This window comes from Rhincodon typus, chromosome 25 (genome assembly GCF_021869965.1).
Source record: "Rhincodon typus isolate 14 chromosome 25, sRhiTyp1.1, whole genome shotgun sequence".
Lineage (NCBI taxonomy): Eukaryota > Metazoa > Chordata > Chondrichthyes > Orectolobiformes > Rhincodontidae > Rhincodon > Rhincodon typus.
In genome coordinates, this window is record NC_063356.1 from 31240969 (window position 1) to 31262227 (window position 21259).

At 38.0% G+C, this 21259-nt stretch overlaps 1 protein-coding gene across 3 annotated transcripts in view; it reads right to left on the bottom strand.

Annotated features, from left to right (window-relative positions):
* Positions 1 to 21259, bottom strand: part of LOC125486049 (chemokine-like protein TAFA-5) — a 320982-nt gene that overhangs the window by 97310 nt on the left and 202413 nt on the right. The window contains exons 4-5 of one of the 3 annotated variants that reach the window (XM_048611858.1): positions 13158 to 13250; positions 10497 to 11247 (exon numbers count right to left, since the gene is read on the bottom strand). The exons of the other annotated variants lie outside the window; for them this stretch is intronic. Coding sequence (XP_048467815.1) covers positions 13206 to 13250 — 45 coding nt within the window. The 3' untranslated portion in view covers positions 10497 to 11247; positions 13158 to 13205. Of the gene's footprint in view, positions 1 to 10496; positions 11248 to 13157; positions 13251 to 21259 lie in introns of those variants that run through there. 3 annotated transcript variants of the gene reach the window in all.

The following is a 21259-nucleotide window of genomic DNA, read 5'->3' on the forward strand; positions in this document are numbered from 1 at the left end:
CAGCCTTCCTGCTCTTCTGATGCTGCTTGGCCTGCTGTGTTCATCCAGCTCTACACCTTGGTATCTGCTATTTTATGACCTTTCCTTTCCAGCTTTAGTCAACAACCTTTGAAATGTAATAAACTTCCAGCTTGTTTTAATTGCATTCACTTCATTTTCTACATTCAATATGTTAAATCCTAAAATAACAAGTCATGTCCTAAAGTACGTACACTATGAAGTAGATATTCACAGCAGCTATAAGAATAGAGCCGAGACCAGGTACTCTCTCACAAGTGGCTCACCTTCTGAAGCTACCCAGTTGCTTTCCACAAGGCTCAAATTAGGAATATGACAGAATAACCATTGTTTACCTGAATGGCTACAAAATCTGGAGAGGGGAGGTCATGGTTATGTCACTGGAGTAGTAATACAAAGATCCAGATCAATGTTTTTGAGTGGGTTGAAATTCCACTACAGCAGTAAGTGGAATTTAAATTAAAATTAATAATCAAAAAAAAATTGAAAACTAGTCTTGTTAATGCTGACCATGAAACTGTCCTTGAATTTACCGCTTATAAGCACTCATTTAAGCATTAAAATAAGGAATGGGGGCTATTCTTACTTTTACTATGATACCGGTTTGCACTTAATGTCCACAGTATTTAACATGGAAAATAATCTCACAGTGAAGTACTGAAAAAATCACAAAGGAAAGTTTGGTCAAAGAGATGGGTTTTAAATTATAGAGAGAATAAGGTGTAGAGCTAGATAAACACAGCAGGCCAAGCAGCATCAGAGGAGCAGGAAAGCTGACGTTTCGGGTCTGGACCCTTCTTCAGAAATGGGGGAGGGGAAGGGGATTCTGAAATAAATCGAGAGAGAGGGGGAGGCAGTTGGAAGATGGATAAAGGAGAAGATAGATGGAGAGGATACGGACAGGTCAAAGAGTTGGGGTTGGAGCCAGTAAAGGAGAGTGTAGGTGGGGAGTAAGGGTGGGGGTCGGTCAGCCCGCCCAGGGAAGATGGATTATAAATTATAGTCTGTTTTTACTGGGAAGGGATTGGGGATCTTATAGAAGATGGGGAGAGGGTCTATGCTTTAGAGGCCAGGGGACAGGAACAAAGTTGGGTAAATCTTCAGGCAGGTGGTGTTTCTCTATTGTGCACAATGCACCCCCACCAGATGATGTATGTCCTACCCACTTGTTCAACAAAATTTGAAAACATTGGCCTTGTCACTGTGGCATTTCTGCCAATGCCTGATGGTTGCAGAAGCAATAATTGGTCACTTAAGACTGTCAATAAGTTTGAGGGCGGACAAAGTAGTGAGTGTCTTATCCACCCCTTCTATTCTGCAAGTCAACTCCAGGGTGAAAAGGTAACCTGACGTATGTTATATGCAAAACCTCTCCCCCCAGTTGCAGACAACGGCACACAGGAAGGGCATAAAATCCAGCCCAGGAATCCAGCTAGACGAGGAGAGTCTGATTGAACCCGAGACATTAGTTGTGGAGGGGAAGTAGTCAGTGGCCAGGGCATAGTGAGTCAGGCAGAGGTGGTTTTGGCCTTGCCAATATTTCGTTGTGATAAACTGTGGCTCTTCCAAATTGGATGTCAGAAATGATTTGACAGCGATTAAGTGGTGGAGGAGTTGACAGAAATGGAACTATAATTTAAGTCTGCTCCTGACGGTTTCAGATTGTTAAAAAGTACTGCAAGATTTGTAAGATATGTTTGATAATCAGTCAAGTTGTGACATGCAGAAATGATCACAAACCTATAATTATTACAGTAAATTCAAAATTCTACTCCCCAGATGTGTCAGGAAAAATGATTACTGAGCCAAAAAGAGGAGCTTGACCAAATGATCAAAACGTTATTTAAACAGATGTGCTTTTAAGAAAGGTCTGAAATGAGAAAAAAGATAGAATGAAATGATATGCATGAGAAACTTATTTTTCTGTCAGTTACATATTTTTAACTATTCTAATGTTAGCTAGATTTACAGCAAACATACTAGAATTGTAATAATACTAACATAAGTATGTTGAGATAAAGTAAAATTTAGGAAATTATACACAACCAGTCTAATTCTTCTGCATGTGACTGAAAAACATAGAGAAATCAAAAGCAAGTAAGGTAGACCACTATTCAATCAAGATTTACACAAGGTGCAAGGTGACCTTGCATTGCATGTTCATTGCAGCGGTAATGCAGAAAAATAGGCTTCCAATTGAATCATTGTATTGAACCAAATCTCTCCAAATGGATTTCTGTACTTATCCTCGACTTCTGCAGCACTATTTATGCTTGCAGCATGAATCAGTCTAATCAAATGCCACATAAATGTCCGTAGTTTCTTTCAGGCTGACATTATCTGACTTCATTGAACCTAAGTTGTTTAACCCTAGTAGGCACCATAGTCTTACTGCTGAAATTATGTTCTTCCCTCTGCTGTTAAAATTTCATTGGAATTCAATCTTGGCCAATGGCTCTTGCTACCTGCTTAAATCCCAAAGAAAGGATAACAGAAATTTATGAAAATTACAGTACATTGGCTCAAAGTTCAATCAACAACGTAGACATTGAATAACCAACTGAGACAATAATGGATTTCAATTACACTTGGAGCATCATGTCCTTTGTTGCAAAGTATAACAACTCAAAACACAAATTACGTCATGGATTATGAAGAGATAATTGGGAAGAAGATCTTCTCTATTATTTACAACAAAACTGAAAATTGTGAGAGTAAGTTGATTATTTCACTACAAATAATGAAGAGAAGAATCTTCAGTGCAACTAACGACTTAAATAATTTGAACACCTTGGTTAAAAAAAATCTTCATTTTAAATGACCTAGCATAATTGTCACTTTTTTCTCCATTTATATGTTGCTTTTCTCAACATTATCCTCACCACAATCATTCGCATTCACGTACAATCTGCAAAATAATTGTACAAGAATTTTTTCCAGAAAAATAGCATAATCACAGTGTATTTCAGCACTTTGATTAGACATCACAGTAATGCAGATTGCGCATGTACAATTATAGAGGAGATCATGCTGAATAGAATAATTATATAATGTACCATACTTGGTAAGCAATTGAACTCACAAACTTCAGTCAAATTGAGGGAAACATGAGCAATTTTACTTAATAAGATCTAATCTTGAAAGTACCCAGAATTACAACATACAAATCTAGTGAAATGCATGCTCAACTTCAAATGAAAAGGATCATGAAAAATATAACCAATTCCACTCATTCATTCTGTTTACCACATTTTATTTATTTCACATACAGAGCTGAAACCATGTTGTTTTTACTGTTATGTTATGCATTATTTTAATCTATTGAGTGGCATTAGCTGTGGCTCTGTTGAAAGCATGCTTGGCCTTGATTCTGAATGTTATAGGTTCAAGTCTCATTCAAAGAATTGAGTCACGAAAGAAAAGGTGGAGAGCTCCAGTAGCAATACTGAAGGAGTAGTGTATTGCTGGATGACAAAGTCCAGTTCACCCTTTCAGATAGACAGAACATAGCACATTGTCAAAGAACAGGATGGGAGCAGTGTGCCGATCAATACCAATCCCTCGATCTAAAATACAGCTCCTAGCAGATGATATTATTTGTGTGAGCTTGTTGTTTTATGCATTACACTAGTGACTACACCTCAAAAGTACCTCATTGGCTTCAAACACTTGAGAATTACATGTGGTTTTGTAAGGTTCCATACAAATGAGCTTTTATTCTTTTTACATTGATGTGATCTGAAATGAATTGTTCTCTCTGACAAACAAGACACAGTTACTAAGAAATTAAACTTGTAATAGAAACAAGGCTGGATTCTCTCAGTTGCACTCACTGCTGGGGCACACTGTAGGGGAATTAGACCTGTGGTTTCAACTTCAGCCCATTGAACCATGATTCTGACTCAATAAATTGCAATAAACCACTTCTGACATTGATTTAAGTCACATTGGGCTGAGGGCAACACCTTTTTTGTACACGGCAGTGAGTTCCTTCAAGTCTTAAACTCTGTAGTGACCGGTATTTCGAAAGACAATCCTATTGTTTAAATCTAACAGGAAAATGAGCAAATGTTGACACCAGCAATGCTTTGGATGTAACTACTGCACATACCAATGCCAGCTGGTTCTTTCATTACTTTGCTAACTTAAACTCATATGCATGGAACCAATGTGTAAATTATGTTTAATTTCATTAGTCATTTCATTGGAAGCAATTTCAGACATTCTGTTACCATCATTATAACGACATTGGCAAGCAAAATCGCCTGATGCCTAAAATGCATGCATGTAACACCAAAAATTAGTTAAATGAAATAATATATTGTTCGGTCTACAAAACTTTATGGTATCATCTGTGGGATGCCAACTTGCAAGAACTTCCAAGTTCATTTGCCATCTGTACAATGAAGAGACCAACAATAAACAATGATACACTAACAAAGCATAGAGGAAAAATCAATAGCATTGGAGTAATCTTATTATCATTTTAATTACTTTCCTCTCCCTTTGTGCCACTATGTTGTCTTCTTTCAGTTTGGCAGGGCAATGCTATGGTTTCTCCAGGGTTTCGAATCAATACCACTTCATATTACCCAACAGGAGGCATGGTTTATGAGGTGGAATTAACTGCCTCTGGCAGTTTTTCTCTCTCTCTCTCTGTTCTCCTGAGCTTGAAACACTGTAAAGTTTCAACCCAAGCAAGAAATGGGGAAATCCCAAACTCTAAACTTAATTAAGTTGGAGTTCAAAACCTCATCTCCTGAATAGCTCCCAAAACCAGTATAAACCTTAAAAGTTATTCTCAGTCAGTGTAAAGCTCATTTTGTGCCTGATACTCCCAAGCAACCAATATTCTAGTGTGAAAATATAAAATGTGCTGACAATTTGCAGTCATTTTTTTTCACTGCTGGCCAAGTTCAGTTTCATCCTTGATAGAGCTATGGAGTCATACAGCACGGATACAGACCCTTTGGTCCAACCAGACCATGCCAAACATAATCCCAAACTAAACTAGACCCACCTGTCTGTTCCTAGCCCATATCCCTTTAAGCTTTTCCTAAACATGTATCTATTCAAATGTCTTTTAAACACTAATTTTTACCCACATCCACCACTTCCTCAGGAAGTTCCTGCAAAGTGGCTGCAAAGAACAGATTAAAAACCAATAATTTTTTTCTAAAATGTATTACTTCCTGAAACAAGTGAGTATGTTGAGAATTTTTTTTTCATTTATTCATAGGATGTAGGTGTTGCTGGCTTCAATAAGCTTCAACGACACCACAGTCAGAAAATTCCCCCACCATCAACAACCTATGTTCATTTTGACCAAAAATGTAGCAAGATCAGTCTTGACATCATCCTGGTTACAAGAACAAAGAAGAGACTTAAGTCAGGAATATGATGAAATCTTCACCACTAAGATTTTGTATCCCTTAATAAAGCCAGGACAAAGCAATTCATTTGCTAATGTAATCCAGCTACAGGATTCAATATTCAGTTCCTCCATTATTAACACATAAAGCTGAATTCTACCTAGAGTTTTGGTCAGTGTCATGTATGGCTACTTTCCATGAGTTCTAGTGGAGTTATCTCCTGTGCTTCTCCACCGCTCACTTCATTAAGCATGCACTATGTCACCATGGTGCTACTGTCCTTCTAACTTGCATCATCAAGGGGCAAAATGCTCACCAGATCGCAGACACTGTTTCGCTCATGCATCGTTACCATATTTAACCTCTAGCTGCTCACACTGTCAAACATTGCCAGTTTGATCCAAAGTGGCCACCTGGGTCAGTATAGTATTCATGGTCCAGAGGAACATGCAGCAATGTCACAAGAAGGTTCGTGAACTTCTGAACTCTGCAAAGAATGTGCCACCATCTCCTCTCTGCTACTCACCTTCTCTCTAACTCCGTCATTGCATCCACCTTCCAGCAAGCTTCCTGGTCCACCACACTCAATATTGCGTGCTGTGTATTTCCTCAATGGTTCTCACCCACTTCATTCTTCCAAGCCCTTGCTGCCTTCTGCACTTCTCATTCACTCACTCAGGACACCTCACCAACCTCCCTTTCTGGCAAAGGACCAGACTTCTGACACTGCTCCTTGATGTTTGATTACTGCCAAACTTGATAAGGTACCTGGCTACCTGTAGGCTGTAACAGCCCGTGAAGAATGTCTTTAAGCAATACAGAATGTTGGCCAAGAGATGGATTCCCAAAGGAGATACTAGTGAGCTGGTGTTGCCAGCTACCCACTCAAATGTTCGTACAAGGAATTATCACTGTCTAGTTTCTCTCCAATGCCTGAGTAAATAACAAACTGAGGAATATCTGCTTTTTATTTTCTTGATGTCAAGAATCTCATTTTTCCAATTGCGCTATATTTTACCAATTGACTTTTCAGTTCCAGCATTGTTCAGGAACTGGGAAGATTTTATCCATTGTGACTGTGAATGAATGCTATGCGAAATGCAATGCATAAAATCACAGCATCTTCACAGCCTTGAAAATTCTACCATCATGGACAGAAAAAGAAAATTCATTGTAAAGTCATTACCTCCTAGCCCATCTCCCAGTTGTAAATCGGTCCATCATGAGCCCCAATGTTTTATTCTTATGAGTGAGAATTATCGACATCATTATGGAGGCACCATCACCACAACAACTGCCATAGTATGAGAAGAAAGTCCACCAACAGGAGATGGGAAATAAATAAAGTTGTGTTGATCTGACCAAAACGTCTGAATTAATTTGGCTGATAATGAACTACAGTAAAAGAAATGTAAATTTTGCCCAACCACATGTGATCAGTGAACATCCATTACACCACAATTATCCCTAAACTATTATTGGAAAGAATATTTTACATGTAAGTAAATATCCAGGACAGGGTTGACATTGAGCTATAAGATGTCTTTTAAATATTAGGTAAATATTTTAAATATTCTGATAAAAATTTTGAGTTGTTGAACGTACTTTACCTGTTGCATGATACAGAAATCACAACGATAGAAATTACAATCCTACTGGTAACAAATCAATCAATACAAACTGTTTTATTGCTTCAGTCAGTCTAGCATGTCATTAAGTAATTTGTTAGAAAAATATCATTTTCCTCGAAATATTTCTTAAGTGCTTCTTTTAAATTGAATACATTGATAATAATGTGCTTATTAAGCTCAGAAGAAGGCGTTTTCCCTTCAATAAAGATGTGATTAATTATTCCTTTACATATTTTCAGACTATTGTAGAGCAGGCTTGTCTTAGAACTAATTCAGGAAATATGTAGCAGAAGTATTTGAGTTAATTTAAAAAATTATCACCTACTAATTTTACTATCCTTTGAAGGATATCCTCTAGCTATTTATTTGGTCTTCAGTGAAACCGGTGTTGATTCATATTTCCTTATTTTGCATGATTAGCCCCTTTGCTTATTAATCTAAAACCATAAATTTAGTTTAGGCTTAAATATTTGAACTAAAGGTAACCCATCCTCATCATTCCTCAAATAGTATCAACTTAATAAAATATAGAAGGAAATTGTACTATCTAATCTGTGTCTCCAGACAGAGCCTGGGAAGTAGAGGTGCACATAATGCTAATTACCGGCGTTGAACTGTCAATGAGTGGATCAGACTGTGCCAGCAACAAAACCACCCACTACCCCACTCTCTGAGACTTATTAGAGCAAGGTAATTTTCTTGCATGAGAGATAAGAATCTGTAAGGAGCTAAAGTATAAATATATTGTTTCCCTCATGCATTTGCTGCTGATATGTTGTACTACTACACAAGTGAATGTATCTACATCAAACACAAGAGAGAAACAGTGTGATCAAAAATGCGCTTGGAAGTCAAGTGTCTGTGATGATCCCTTTGTTGTGCCTGTGGTGTGAACAGTCACAGTTCTGGGATTGGAGGCAGTTGACTGTGTTTCCAAGCCTCAGGGATTTCTGTTGGCTGGATCTGGGGGTACCTCTTGCTACAGGACTTGGGGGAAGTAAGGAGGTGGCTGCATGATTGGGAGTGGAAAGGAGGTGGTGGCAAGATTGGAATGTGAAGGGAAAGTATGAGTTCATGACGTGGTAAGAAAGATGGTTCACAGTGAGGAGATGAAGGAGGCTCAGCCTGCAAGGTGAGTGGAGAAAGAGGCTGCAAAGGAGAATTTTAAACCGATCAACAAAGGAATATTCAACTACCAGGGGCCAGGAAATCTTGAAGTGATAAATTCCTTAGAAATGAATGTGTAATCTTCAGGTTAAGGCTGCATAAGATGAGGAACTACAATTTGAGGAGAAACATAATGGATGCTATTGCAACCAGCACCGTCAAATCTTAAATTTAAACCTGAGGTAAAGATCATAACTGCAATGAATGGGATAGTAACCATTTGATTAAAATGCTCCAGCGTTGGATGTATTGATGGAAGCTCATTTGATATTTATTGCTCATTTAGTGGTAATGCATTGAGGTTGTAGACATGCTCGCCGAGCCAGTGATAATGCATTACCTGTAGGAGAAGACATGCTTATGGTGATACCTGGATTTTGTGTAGAACTGTCAGTTATTTTTAAAACATCTTCTATTGCTAACTTATGGATGTTGTCATACAGCAATTTAAAACCTGTGGCTTCTAGGAAATTGATGCTGTCTCGATGTATTGTAGCCTTCAGTTTAACAGAGGGTTGGTAATTGAGGATATTGATGAATTATTCTAATTCTGCTTCTGTGTGTTTGCATCCCCCAATAAATAGGTCAGGCAGATTGAAAAAAAGTTATCCTTGAAAGCAAAAAGCAGCCCTTGAGAAAATTTCAGGGGTACCCCACAGAAAAAAATTTCTGACTTAGGGAAAAGCATAATATGAATGACAAGTTGTATGCAATTGTGTTACAAAGCCATAGTTGTAAAGTGAATCATACTGAAATCTGGACTTCATAAATAGAAAGATAACTGTGTAGAGACAAATAAGTTTTGCTAAAGTTATGCAAAATAATTTGACCTACTGTGATTATAGTTTTCAATTCTTGGCATTAGAAGGATATGAAGGCTTTGTAGAGGATTCAGAAGAGATTTGCTAGAATGGCTCCAGGGATAAAGGATTACAGAAAAGTTGAGATTGTTTCATAAGAGCCAACAGGCCAGGGAGGATTTGATGAAGGTGTATAAAATTATGAAGGGCTTAAACAGAATAAATAGACACAGGAAACAGGAGAAAAAACATTTACACAAAGGTAAATTAGGATTTGTAATACTGGGTATAGATTTAAATTAGTGCACAAAAAGAAATTGGATAAATAGTTGGAGCTAAGAAAAAGAAAAAGAAAAAGAACAGATGAAGGACGGACTAGCTTCCTCTTTGGAGGAATTGGTGCAGGTAACATGGGTATATGGACTCAAATGCTCTTGCAGCAGCCTTTCAATGCTAGTTACCAATGCACCCTGCCGTGCAGGTCTGTGCTTCCTAAATGGCCTGTAGGTAGATTGGAGAGGTGCCATGTTGATTGTGAGGGCTTGACAAATGTCAGATGCCAATACCCATGGAGGATGGGTACATGCAGTTGGTAGCCATGGATTGTGCCCAGAGATGTTATTGATACTGAGCAACATGGAGACTCTTCACAACTAACAGCGAGCTGAAGTTGACAGGTACGTGCTCTGTCTTCCATGTTGAGAATTCTCAACAGCGAGAACATTCAGTACATTTGATAAGATAGGAAACTGAATATTTTTGAGACACTCCATGGAATTAAGAATTCATTTAACAAGCTATAATCACCCTTAATTGGCAACACACTATTCCCTAGCAAGAAACCCACCTTGTTTCTCAGCAAAAACATGAAAAATACACCAAGATGCTCCCAGTGCTGAGATGGACCTCACTGGAGTTCTTATCCAATTCTGCCACTAACCTCACAATTGCCCTCATTGCTCAGGCCCCTGTTAAGATTCTGACTATTAACTCTGTTTCATCTCTCTGCTGCATTTTGTGATGAGTATTTCCGGGACTTTGTCCAAATTTCAGATTTCTGGCATTTGTGGTATTTTACTTTTGACTGATTATGGAAAAGTAGCTGCATAAGGGCATTGAAGATGTACCAACAGAGGAAAGATTCGTCCCTTGTGCAGTGTTCTATTAGACAACGGCTTATATACACAGCGTAAATCCCATCATGTCGGGAAGAATGATATTAAGGAACAGAAACAAAGTTGCTGGAAAAGCTCAGCAGGCCTGGCAGCATCTGTGAAGGAAAAATAATATTAAGTATATGCTTTGGTCATGCAAATACCTAAGTATGAGATCAAAGTTGGAGGAATTAGTAAAATGAGTTCATTTTTAAGCAAGTACTAGAAAAAGACTGTCGGAAATGGAAATAGTTTTTTTTTGGTGACAGCAGAACAAAATTAAATGTATTTCAATCCAATTTTATTTAATGAGAGATAAGTATCATTACAAATATTACATTTGATAGGCTAGTATCTTCCAGTGTTAGTAATGCATGTAATATATTTCCCTCTATCACTCAAGATTCAGGGAACAGAAAAGCATCCACATCACAAATACAACAATAAACAATGGATTTCTGGTTGGCATTAACAAATATTTGTGCTCATTTGCCATCTGAATTGTTAAGAGGGTGCAGATTAGCTCTCTGCCATTGGACCACCAGAGACTAAACACTTCTCCCTGCTTCTGATGAGCAGGGGAAGTGGAGATAGGTGCACTATCGACAAAATGCTGTGCATTAGTAGTATTAACAGGTGTGATTAAATAATAGCCAATCTGAAAATTAAGATTGTTTTTTTTCCTCTCTTCTTGTTATTCATGTTCCATTAACTTCTTTTGGAAACCATCCCAAAAAGCATGATACCCATTATCGAACTTTACAAATACTTAGCCTTAGTTGACAGACAAATCCATCTCCTTTAATTACTTCCTTTTTCAAACCACATCCAACTGTAATTGCTCTTCTGTTTCAAATATTGCACTCAAAATTATTTGTTCAGTATCCATATTATGCTAAAACAGTATTATATGTATGTTTTCAATATTAAACCAGTCAACATCTCCCTTTGTGACTTGTCCTTCCTGACATTTAACATGATATACCTTTCAATTTGTAACTGTTATAGCCCCATGTTGTGCTGTCATTGTGTAAAACTTCTCATACCGTTGGAAAACTGTTTAGAGGCACATTCATGCTGTAAAGTTTTGGGTCATTTTGCAACACTGTAAATAAAGAAAAAAGTAACATTTATGAGCTGCAGAGGTATACAGAATTTTATTTAACATTTGCAAATCAAAGTTTTTCTTTTATCATTTATAATATAATGTTCCAACCTAACTCTGCAACTTATCTATTGGTAGTTCTTATTACATAGAGGTTACTAGCAAGGTAAACTGTCTATGTTCTTATCTCAAAACCTTAATACCAGCAAACTGAGCTGTTTGCAAGTGAAGGTGGATCAGGAAAATAATAACAGATGGCTGTACAGAATTTCAATAAACAAAGGAAAGGTCTGACTATAAGTACAACCGGGATCTCTTTGGGGAGTTTGGAAGAACAGGGTAAACGAATAAAGAACATTAAAATATTTTTCCCTTAGATGCAATTGTTCACCTTTTAGAAGTAATTTTCAGAAAAAAAATGTTTCAGACAAAGCACAGGTGGTGGGTAGTTCACTCAATGATATTTAATATTGAATATTTTTTTTTTCAATATGCGTTGCCTCTGAGCAAGTCTTTCCTTTGCTTAGGGTGTACTTGGAAAATTATTTTGTGCTGCTTATCTTCTGGTATTGGCATTAACGCACATGGTAGAATTAACTGAACTATTACAAGTGATGCAATTGCTTCATGCTGCTGACATAATCTTGACCAATTTTGATATCTCCACTGGATTTCTCAGCTATAAATCCTGAGTGCATGACACTAAAAACTTCATAGCATGATAGGCTTTCTGCAAAATCTCCCAGCACAGTGGTTCTATTGTATAAGCAAACCAATAGGAGATGTCTCATTTAAAAGCACTTCTAGGACATTATTTTGAGATTTACATAGAATCAAAGAAAAATTATGACATTAAAGGAGTCTTGTTTTTTCTCTGCAACAAACTTTGAAAGATGGATTGCTTTCAAAAAAAAATCATGGAATATGAGCATCATTGTGTGTGCCAGCATTCATTGCCCATTCTTAAATTGCCCAGAGAGCAGTTAAGAATCAACCACATTGCTTTGGATTTGGAGTCACATGTAGGGCAGGCCAGGTAAGGAAGGTAGATTTCCTTCCTTAAGGGGTATCAATGAACCAGATGTGTTTTTACAACAATTGACAGTGGTTATATAGTTACCATCATGCTGGTTTTTAATTCCAAATGTTAGTGAATTTGAATTTCACCATCTGGCATGGTGTGATTCAAAACTACATCCTAGGCCTCTGGATTATTAGAGCAGTCACATTGCCACAACGTTACTGTCTGCCTCCTCCTACACAATGCAACAATCTTGGCCTTGATGATTAATAACTAAGTTACGTTTGTGAGCTGCCTTACACTGTTCGAACAGGCTAATAAATCATGGAACGTCAAAATAATCCACATGCAAAGCGGTACTTCACTATACATGACCCCCGGGACAAACTGAGTTCTTACAAAATAGCCAGGTGCAGCATATTTCAACAACTCACTTAACATACTGGAGATGACTATATCTTTGCTCTTGGAAGTTTTTCAGCACAATTTGTGAAATACAACTCCCAGACTATGAACTTCTCCTGTTGATGTTAAATTATGCAACATTTCAACCAGATACCTGGTTGGCCAATGAGGCATTCACATCCATTGAGTGGTTGCGTGGTGTTAAAGTGGCTGCAGTAACAATTAAGCTGCTGCTATGGGAGAGCAGGGCACTGGTGGAAGCTCTGGACTCCCAGTGGCAGGGAGACCTTGCTCTGAGGAAAACTGGCAAGAAAAGGCTACAGACATTTTCTAGTGCCAAGCATTGACTCCACCTATAGATGCCACAGAATGCTCCCTCATAGGTGGTAACTCATTGCTCCAATGCTAAAGTCTGGATGCAAGCTCACCTTATGCAGTCTTGCTATAACACAAATAGCTGAGTGTTAATAATGTTTGGACTCACAGCACGATGCCACAAATACAAGCAGCAACTTAATAGCTGGAACTACTGTCATACTGACATCGTATGTGGAACTGGAAATCTGCACGAGATAACCTAGTTAAATGACAAAAATAAAAATCCAAGTTAAGGATAAGAGTATTTGATGAAAATAAATCATACAATAAAGTGAAAAGTGACCTGTCCAAGTTTAAAAATCAGTAAAGGTAACTATAGATCAGAGATCTTAAATATCTAAGAAAAGATACTGTAAAAGGCCACAGTTTATTGTATTCCAGCAAAAAAAAATCGAAGGGTACTGTTTGCTGGATGAATAGAATGAAATACTCAAAGAAGCATTACTGCTCATGCAGTGAATAATAAAACAATTTTCTCCAGATATAAAGATCGGAAAACTACAGCAATTTATTGTGAAAAGGCAAGGTCAGTATGAAAGAAAATTAAGAAGAAAAACCTGAAGGATAATCAAATGGGAGCAAGAAGATTGTTAAAATATGTAACTCCAATAGGACACTAAGAAGACAGACTTGTAATAACAGTGACGGAATGGTGGGAATACCAGCTTGATATTTTCATTCAGGAGTCGAGTTGCGTGCTAAACTGTTAGTGCAGGACAATGCAAATGTTTCTCTAAATTAGGGATGGTATATTGCAAGCACTGAATTTTCTAACAAAGAATGTGAGGGAAGGTACTTGAAAAACTCCTGGAAAAAATTGAATCCCTATATTTCTGAAACCTCTGCTGATCTGTTGTTAGCCGATTCCTTGATTTTCTGGGAAAGATACACCATTACCCGAGTTAAGTATCTGATAAAAACAATTTCAAGTCACAACATTTTTTATTGATATAGCACTTTTAATGAACCAAAATGTCCTACTGTATTTTACAGATGCGCGTTCAGATAAATTGACATAGAACCAATTAATTGGAAAGCATCCTTCTTCATATAAATATTCACACATGTACAGTTGTCAACAGCTGTCATGGATGACTGTACAGAAACAGATATCTCTGCTGAATCTTTTCCTCAACAGCACATCTCAACTGAATGCAGACATCAAAGAAGGGATATGTCAATTCTTGCTCCATTAGCCCCTTGTCCAACAGATGAACAAGTGAAAAAGTTTATTTTATTACAATTGAAAGTTCATTTAGCACTGGAACCCTTTTTTTTCTGATACAGAGCCAGAACTTTGAGCTTATTTTATTCATTCCAGTTTAAATTTTGCCCAGCGTTATATCAAATTATCTGCTCCAAGGGTTTGGTGCTTTAAATTAGCTGTCAGGAGGGTTTTGGGACTATTATAAAGGCAACTCCTCCTCCGGTTTCCCCTCCCATTTACAGGGGCCTGAACATCATGCAGTGCAACTGAAATCAATAATTCAGCTTCAAACTCACTTCAACCACTGGTGCTTTATGTCTGGTACGACAAAGTACCCAGCACAGGTTCGTGATTTATACCAGTAGTACACAACCACAATCAGTGAACAATGATGTTTCCTCCTCCATGTGTCAGCGATATCAATTTATGCTCAATACTAGTGTTCCAATGCATGGAATTTTTCTGCTAGGCATTTCTGTGCTCTATCGAGCAGATTAAATGTGTGACAGATTGAGTACTGTATTAGTTGGTCTGTATAGGTGCGGCAGCAGAAAGCAAGTCTGGATGCTGCCTTTGTCACTGCCTACTCATTCTGATGATGCAAAGAATGTAGAAAATAACAGGTTGTAATTTTGTTTCCTTCATTCTCTTTTATTTATATGGATTGATGATACATTTTAAAATCAATGCCACACAACACATCCATCAATTTAAATACTAAAAAAAATACAAAAGTCAGTTTTAAACATGGAGCAGATGCTGACTTCTTACGGGTACTAGGACTGTCTACTTAAAATCATCTTTTTGAGAAAGAGGAGATTTGGGCAGCTGAATTTTTTCTGTTTCTGAAGCCTAATCTTCCCCAGATATCATCTAGATTCCAAATTGAAAGCCAATGGTTTCCAGGAAGTCTGAGTCTGTGTGAACTAGGTATTAGGCACCTTGAATACACAAAGGTCCTTATACCTCTTGTACAGTCTCTCTGAATTTGTTGCCAACTGAATGATATTTGTTTCATGCATGCTCTGCTCAGTTCATTAAGGTCTTCAGTGGCTTAATCAAGCAGAAGCTGTTGTAGTCCCCCCAAAGAAGGGCGAGTGAATTTTTCATCTTTCTGTTTTGTGGAGCCAAGAGGAGCAGGATTTCTAACCGAGGTACTGCAGAGTGTCATCAATCTGGGCATGCCCCCATTTAATTCCTTCCTCTCTCCAATACCCACCTGCCAAATTTCCTATGAACCCAATTGGCAAGCTAATCAGAGATGTCCAATCACCAACTAGGTGCAGCTGAAGCCTGAGGTGAGCAGGCCTCCAGCTCTCATCTTTCGGCATCCATTCACAACACACATTTAGCACTTGACTGCAGCAGTACTTGAATTTCTTTGCCATTATCTGGACCATCCTTAGCAGCTGTATGGCGTATGATGAATGAGGCAGTAAATGAAGGCACAGGCCATGCTGTTCATTTGTCAAAATACTCCTGAAGTTGAGGAGGTATTGTTGCTCGTTTGCAATCATTTAATGCGTTAGCTGGTGATTCATTTCATAAACCGTGTGAGTTTTGTTGGTTGGGCTCTTGAATTGTAGAATCTTTGCATCATTTCAACATAGCAGCCATATGCACATTTTGGCAAACACAGTGAATGAATAAATTAGGACATTGAAAATATATCAGGGAACATGATTGCAGTTGCCAATAAGAACTCGGTGTACATTTCCTGACAATCTACAGCATAATCTTTTATTGTTCAAAAAAAAAACTGTGGTTACTGTATCAGTTAATTGTAAAGGTGTCATAAAACTATAGCATCCTTAACACAAAAACTGCTAACCTGACCTTTTTCAAACCATTGTGAAAATAGGAGACATGACTTTTATCATAGACAGTATTAATACTACATAAAGTAATGAAATATTAATGTTTTAATAGTCTTCAGTATTAGTAAAATAAAGAATAGTCACAACAATATGCATTTGACAAACTTTTTGTTAATAATTAGCAAACCTTATGCATTGGTTGATCATGTTAGTTCATGGATTCCATAATAAATCCATACAGAATGTGTATTGGATCATACATTCCTCAGAAATTTAGTTTATTTCTTAACTGAGCAGTGTCAATAGCTTGCTATTGTCCAAGCTGAAAAGGTAACTCAAGTTTGCACTTAGTTATATACTGTAAACAACTTAATCTCCATCATATTTAGTTTTTCTTCACACCATCTTCCCACTGAATGCATTCAACCATTTTTACAGGATTTAAAGTCGCACTTCCTCAAAAAGATAAAGGTCCTAAACCATACACTGATCGTGTCTGCCACATTTGTCACACGATGGATTTTAACTTATTTTCTCATGACATTAGAATAGGTTTCTCAAAAATGATTCTACAGCCTGAACTTTAATCAATACATTCTGCTGGCATATTTCTGACTGAAAGCTGCAATTACTAATGGTTTTGGACCATAACTTTGTAGAATGACTGACTAATACTGATTGTCACAACAAATAAAAGAAATACTGAAGTAGAATGGAAATCAAAGAATGAGAACATAGGACGCAGGAGGAGACAAAAAAAAAGCATTTAAAAAGTTGATGTTATTGTATCTCCTTACAGAGACAAAGTGACGACCTTATTAATTGTATGAATGGGCCTTGTATTTGTGTGAACTCGGTCAGTGCAATATATCATCTAAAGTATTCATGTGACAATTTACATCCTGGTGATGGAGATAAATTATTCCATAGCCCAAGAAACAGCTTTCCTGATTGCTAAAACCAAGACGACCACAAAATTTGCGTGAGAATCATCAATAGCAGTGAGACATAATTGGCAGTTTTCCACATTGGATCATTAATTTTGCACACAGTTAAGTAGATTTTCATCCACTCTCCACAACTGCGTGCTGTAAAGTCAGTGCACACTTTAAGTGCATTGTACATGCTGATGGAGAAGAGTGCTCAGCTCTCCTAGCCCAAGCATTTGCAACAGCATAGATGAACTTCTAGCTGAATCTAGTACTGAAAACGTGGGTAAGACCAATATGAAAATAACTGCAACCAGCATGCACTAACCCCCAAAAATTAGCCATGGGCAGATACAACAACATCATAATTGAAAATCTTCAGAAATCCAGAACAGTACAATGGAAACTGAAACATGATGGAACAGGTCTCTGTCCTTTGTTTCTCTTCATCTCAGCTGGGAACTCACTAAACCATAGGCACACAAAAAGGTTAAAAAAAATCAACTCGGTACATGATATTGAGCTTTGTGTACTTACACTCAAAACTGAGAAATACCAATAACTGAATCAAAATCCTTACTACACTTTCTATCCATAATGTTGTACAATGTTTTGAAAGTATCTGTCCTTCATGCAACAGCCCAATCAAGCACAACTGACATTAGTAATTCAGTGGACTTCTGTGGACTTTATTTTCAAATATTTCATTTTCTAATTATTTTCTTCTTGTTTATGTTTCAAGTTTTGCCCATGAGCAGATGTAAGGGGGACTGTAGCAACTGAACTTTATCGAGTAAATACTTACATCATTGCTCATTGGAATCCTGAATGTGCAAAAATCTTCCAATCAGTGTTGGAACTGCTGTGCCCAATGCAGGTCAGTCAGAAAATTGCATACTTACCTGGTTACATGCCTGACTTCTAATGCATTATCCCAGAACTTCCTTAGTGCAGGAATCCACACAGAGCCCAGTAAAGAGGGCCTGTCCCTATTTTTAATGGCAAAAACTGACACATGGGAAGTTTAAAGGTCTGGTCGTTAAATGTTAAGACAAGGGGTGAGTGTTTGAAAAGGTATGAGGATAATATGAGATAACAATGTGCAGGGCTGGATGATCACAGCAGGCCAGGCAGCATCAGAGGAGCAGGAAAGCTGATGTTTCGGGTCTGGACCCTTCTTCAGAAGAAGGGTCCTGAAGAAGGGTCCAGACCCAAAACGTCAGCTTTCTTGCTCCTCTGATGCTGTGTTCATCAAGCTCGACACCTTGTTATCTCAGATTCTCCAGCATCGGCAATTCCTACTATCTATGAGGATCATACGGTTGTGGTAGGTAGGTGAGTGACTACTGAGGTGTGTTTGTAGGCACGCAGATGGTTAGGGTACATAATTGGCTCGGGGGCATCTTTATTGCTGGTGGGGCTGGTCAGTTGATGGAGCTGTTGAGTCAGATCAGGTATTGGGAATGGGGTTAGTCTAGATCAGTTGTGTAGTTACCCAGATGTGTAAACTAGGTGTTAGATTTAGGACTAGATTTTAGCCTGTCAATCATTTCCTAGATAAACACTGCCAAACTGAGAGCAGGTCTTATGAGGAAAGGTTGAGGGAGCTAGGGCTTTTTTCATTGGAGTGAAGAAGAATGAGAGGTGACTTGATAAGGGTTTACAAGATGATGAGAGGCATAGATAGAGTGGATAGTCAGAGACATTTTCCCAGGGCAGAAATGACTATTACAAGGGGGCATAATTTTAAGGTGATTGGAGGAAGGTATAGGGGAGATGTCAGAGGTAGGTTCTTCATACAGAGAGTGGTGGGTGTGTGGAATGTGCTGCCGGTGGTGGTAGTGGAGACAGATGCTTGAGAGACTTTTAAGCGACTCTTGGATAGGCTTGTGGAGGATAGTAAAATGTAGGGTATGCAGGGTAGATTGATCTTAGTAGGAGAATAGGTCGGCACAACATTGTGGGCCGAAGGGCCTATACTCTACTGTACTGTTCTATGTTCTATGTTCTGTCTGAAGTCTCCAACTTTAGATCTGGGTCGGCAATATTCAAAGAGGGTCCCAGGAGAAGGAAAATTGTCCATCAGAAGTTTAGATTTTCTGGTTAATTCCCATGTAAATACACATGGCAAGACTCTGCAGGGTCCATCTTTAATTGTTTATCTAGTCTCAGGACAGTCTGGAACCTGGGAGATTTGGTTGATCATGCACCCAGATTCAACTACAAGCAAATCAGTGTTATGTTTGGCATGCATTTTAATTGCAAACTATTGCATTAATATTTAAACATGTTTCAAAGATAATAGAAGAATTTTATATGGTCATTAAAAATGATCTAACTAGAGTAGCATATAACAATAATAAATTTAAAACTCATTGCAGGGAATGAATACTTCTTTTATTCATGTGGGTGACACACATTTTATTCATGTCACAGCAGCTAAACTGAGGGCATTTTGTTTACTTAATGATCAAAATATTACCTGATTTTTTCTCCCCCCTCTCAGAATGAACGTAGTTATGACAATAAAGAGTTAGCAGGTTTTTGCAGCTACTGGGCAGCACAGTTTCCTTCACGGCAAGATTGGAATGGTCTATCTAGTGGACAAACTGAGATATAATGAACCTATTGATGGCAGGTGAATAGAATTATCTTCCAAAACTAGATAAATGGCTCACAAGAAGATATGTCTTATACTTCTGTGTTTTTAATTGGACCAGAGGGCTTTAGAATGGGTGCAAGCAATTATAGCAATTACTCCTTAGGGTCTACCCTTTTAATAAATGTTCCAGTCTATTCCAGAATGTCTGAAACAATATTACTTTTTTTTACACTAATTCATTAATTGAATCTTGACAGAACATCTCATAAGATACAATCCAGGTGTCATGACTGAAGCATGATTGGGGACAAGGTGAGGCAAAAGTGTCCAAATTGAAAACAATTCTTCAAGAATGTCCCAGAGGAATTACGCTCCCAATTTCCTAATTGTGCATTGATGTTTAATGATGTCATTTACATTAAACTTCGGTCAACAATTGAAAGATGGTATTATATTTACCGTATGAAAATCCATTAACTTTAGTTGGATTTTCTGTTGGCAGCTGAAGTCTCTCTGCTGAAGCTGAAAGGGAGACAGGATCCCAATCAGAGGGCCAGCAGCTTAGCAGTGCCACTGCTAGTGATGGCCAGTTCTGAGACAGCAGATAAATGATGAGGATGCCTCAATGGCTGGGCACACTCGAACAAAGGTTAAGTGAGGTCTGAGGACAGCAATGGGTGGTCACTGAGAATTGGTGGCACCATTGTCTTGGGCATTCTCCATGAGTCCTAATCATAAAGGTCTCCTCCACTGTCCTCTTATCAATGTCCATGGGATGGAAACTTTAAGGGTCTCAATTGACCTGAGGGACAGGAGGACTGACAATGGCCTTAATCAGGGGCCATTGAAAGCCAACAGGTTCTCTTCTTCATACTTGCCACCCAGGATCTTTTCTTAACCCTGATTAAGACCAGCAGATCACAAGATTCTCTATTTTCAAAACTGTATTTTGACAAAGTGCATTAATTTAACAAACAAAATTGTATGATACCTGTCATATTTCTAAATAGCTATAAAAAGACAGTGAAAACAATTATGCCATCTCTTTGTATACTTGTAAGGGCTTTGCTGGTAACATGGGCTGCAAAAGTGCTGAGAAATTTGAACATTAGAAACACATTATTACAAGCTACTCTCATTGAGTACTGTTAATGATCACAAATATTGGTTCATATGTTGAAAGCATGATGAATATAATGTATAGTTAAAACAAATTGTTACCAAATATCTTGTAGGAACTATTAGCAATAATCAGTCCAGGCAGTCCCCAGGTTATGAATTGGTTCTGTTCTGGAGTCCATTCACAAATTGATTTGTTTGCAAGTCAGAACACAATGCAGGACAATATAAAATAGATGTTTGTAAGCCCAGTAAATGGGCATATGTTGGATCTGTAAAATTACACCCCGAATGGGATTGCATTCATAAGTACAGATATTTCTTATATAACACAATTGCGTTCTTGTGCAACCTTGCACTACAGAAAATCACCATAGAAAATAGTTATACGGTACAGTAGAAAGTTTGTCTTATCCAAACAACATCCACTATTCATCAGAGGTAACAAGGTGTAGAGCTGGATGAACACAGCAGGCAAGCAGCATCAGAGGAGCAGGAAAGCTGACAGTTCGGGTCTGGACCCTTCTTCAGAAA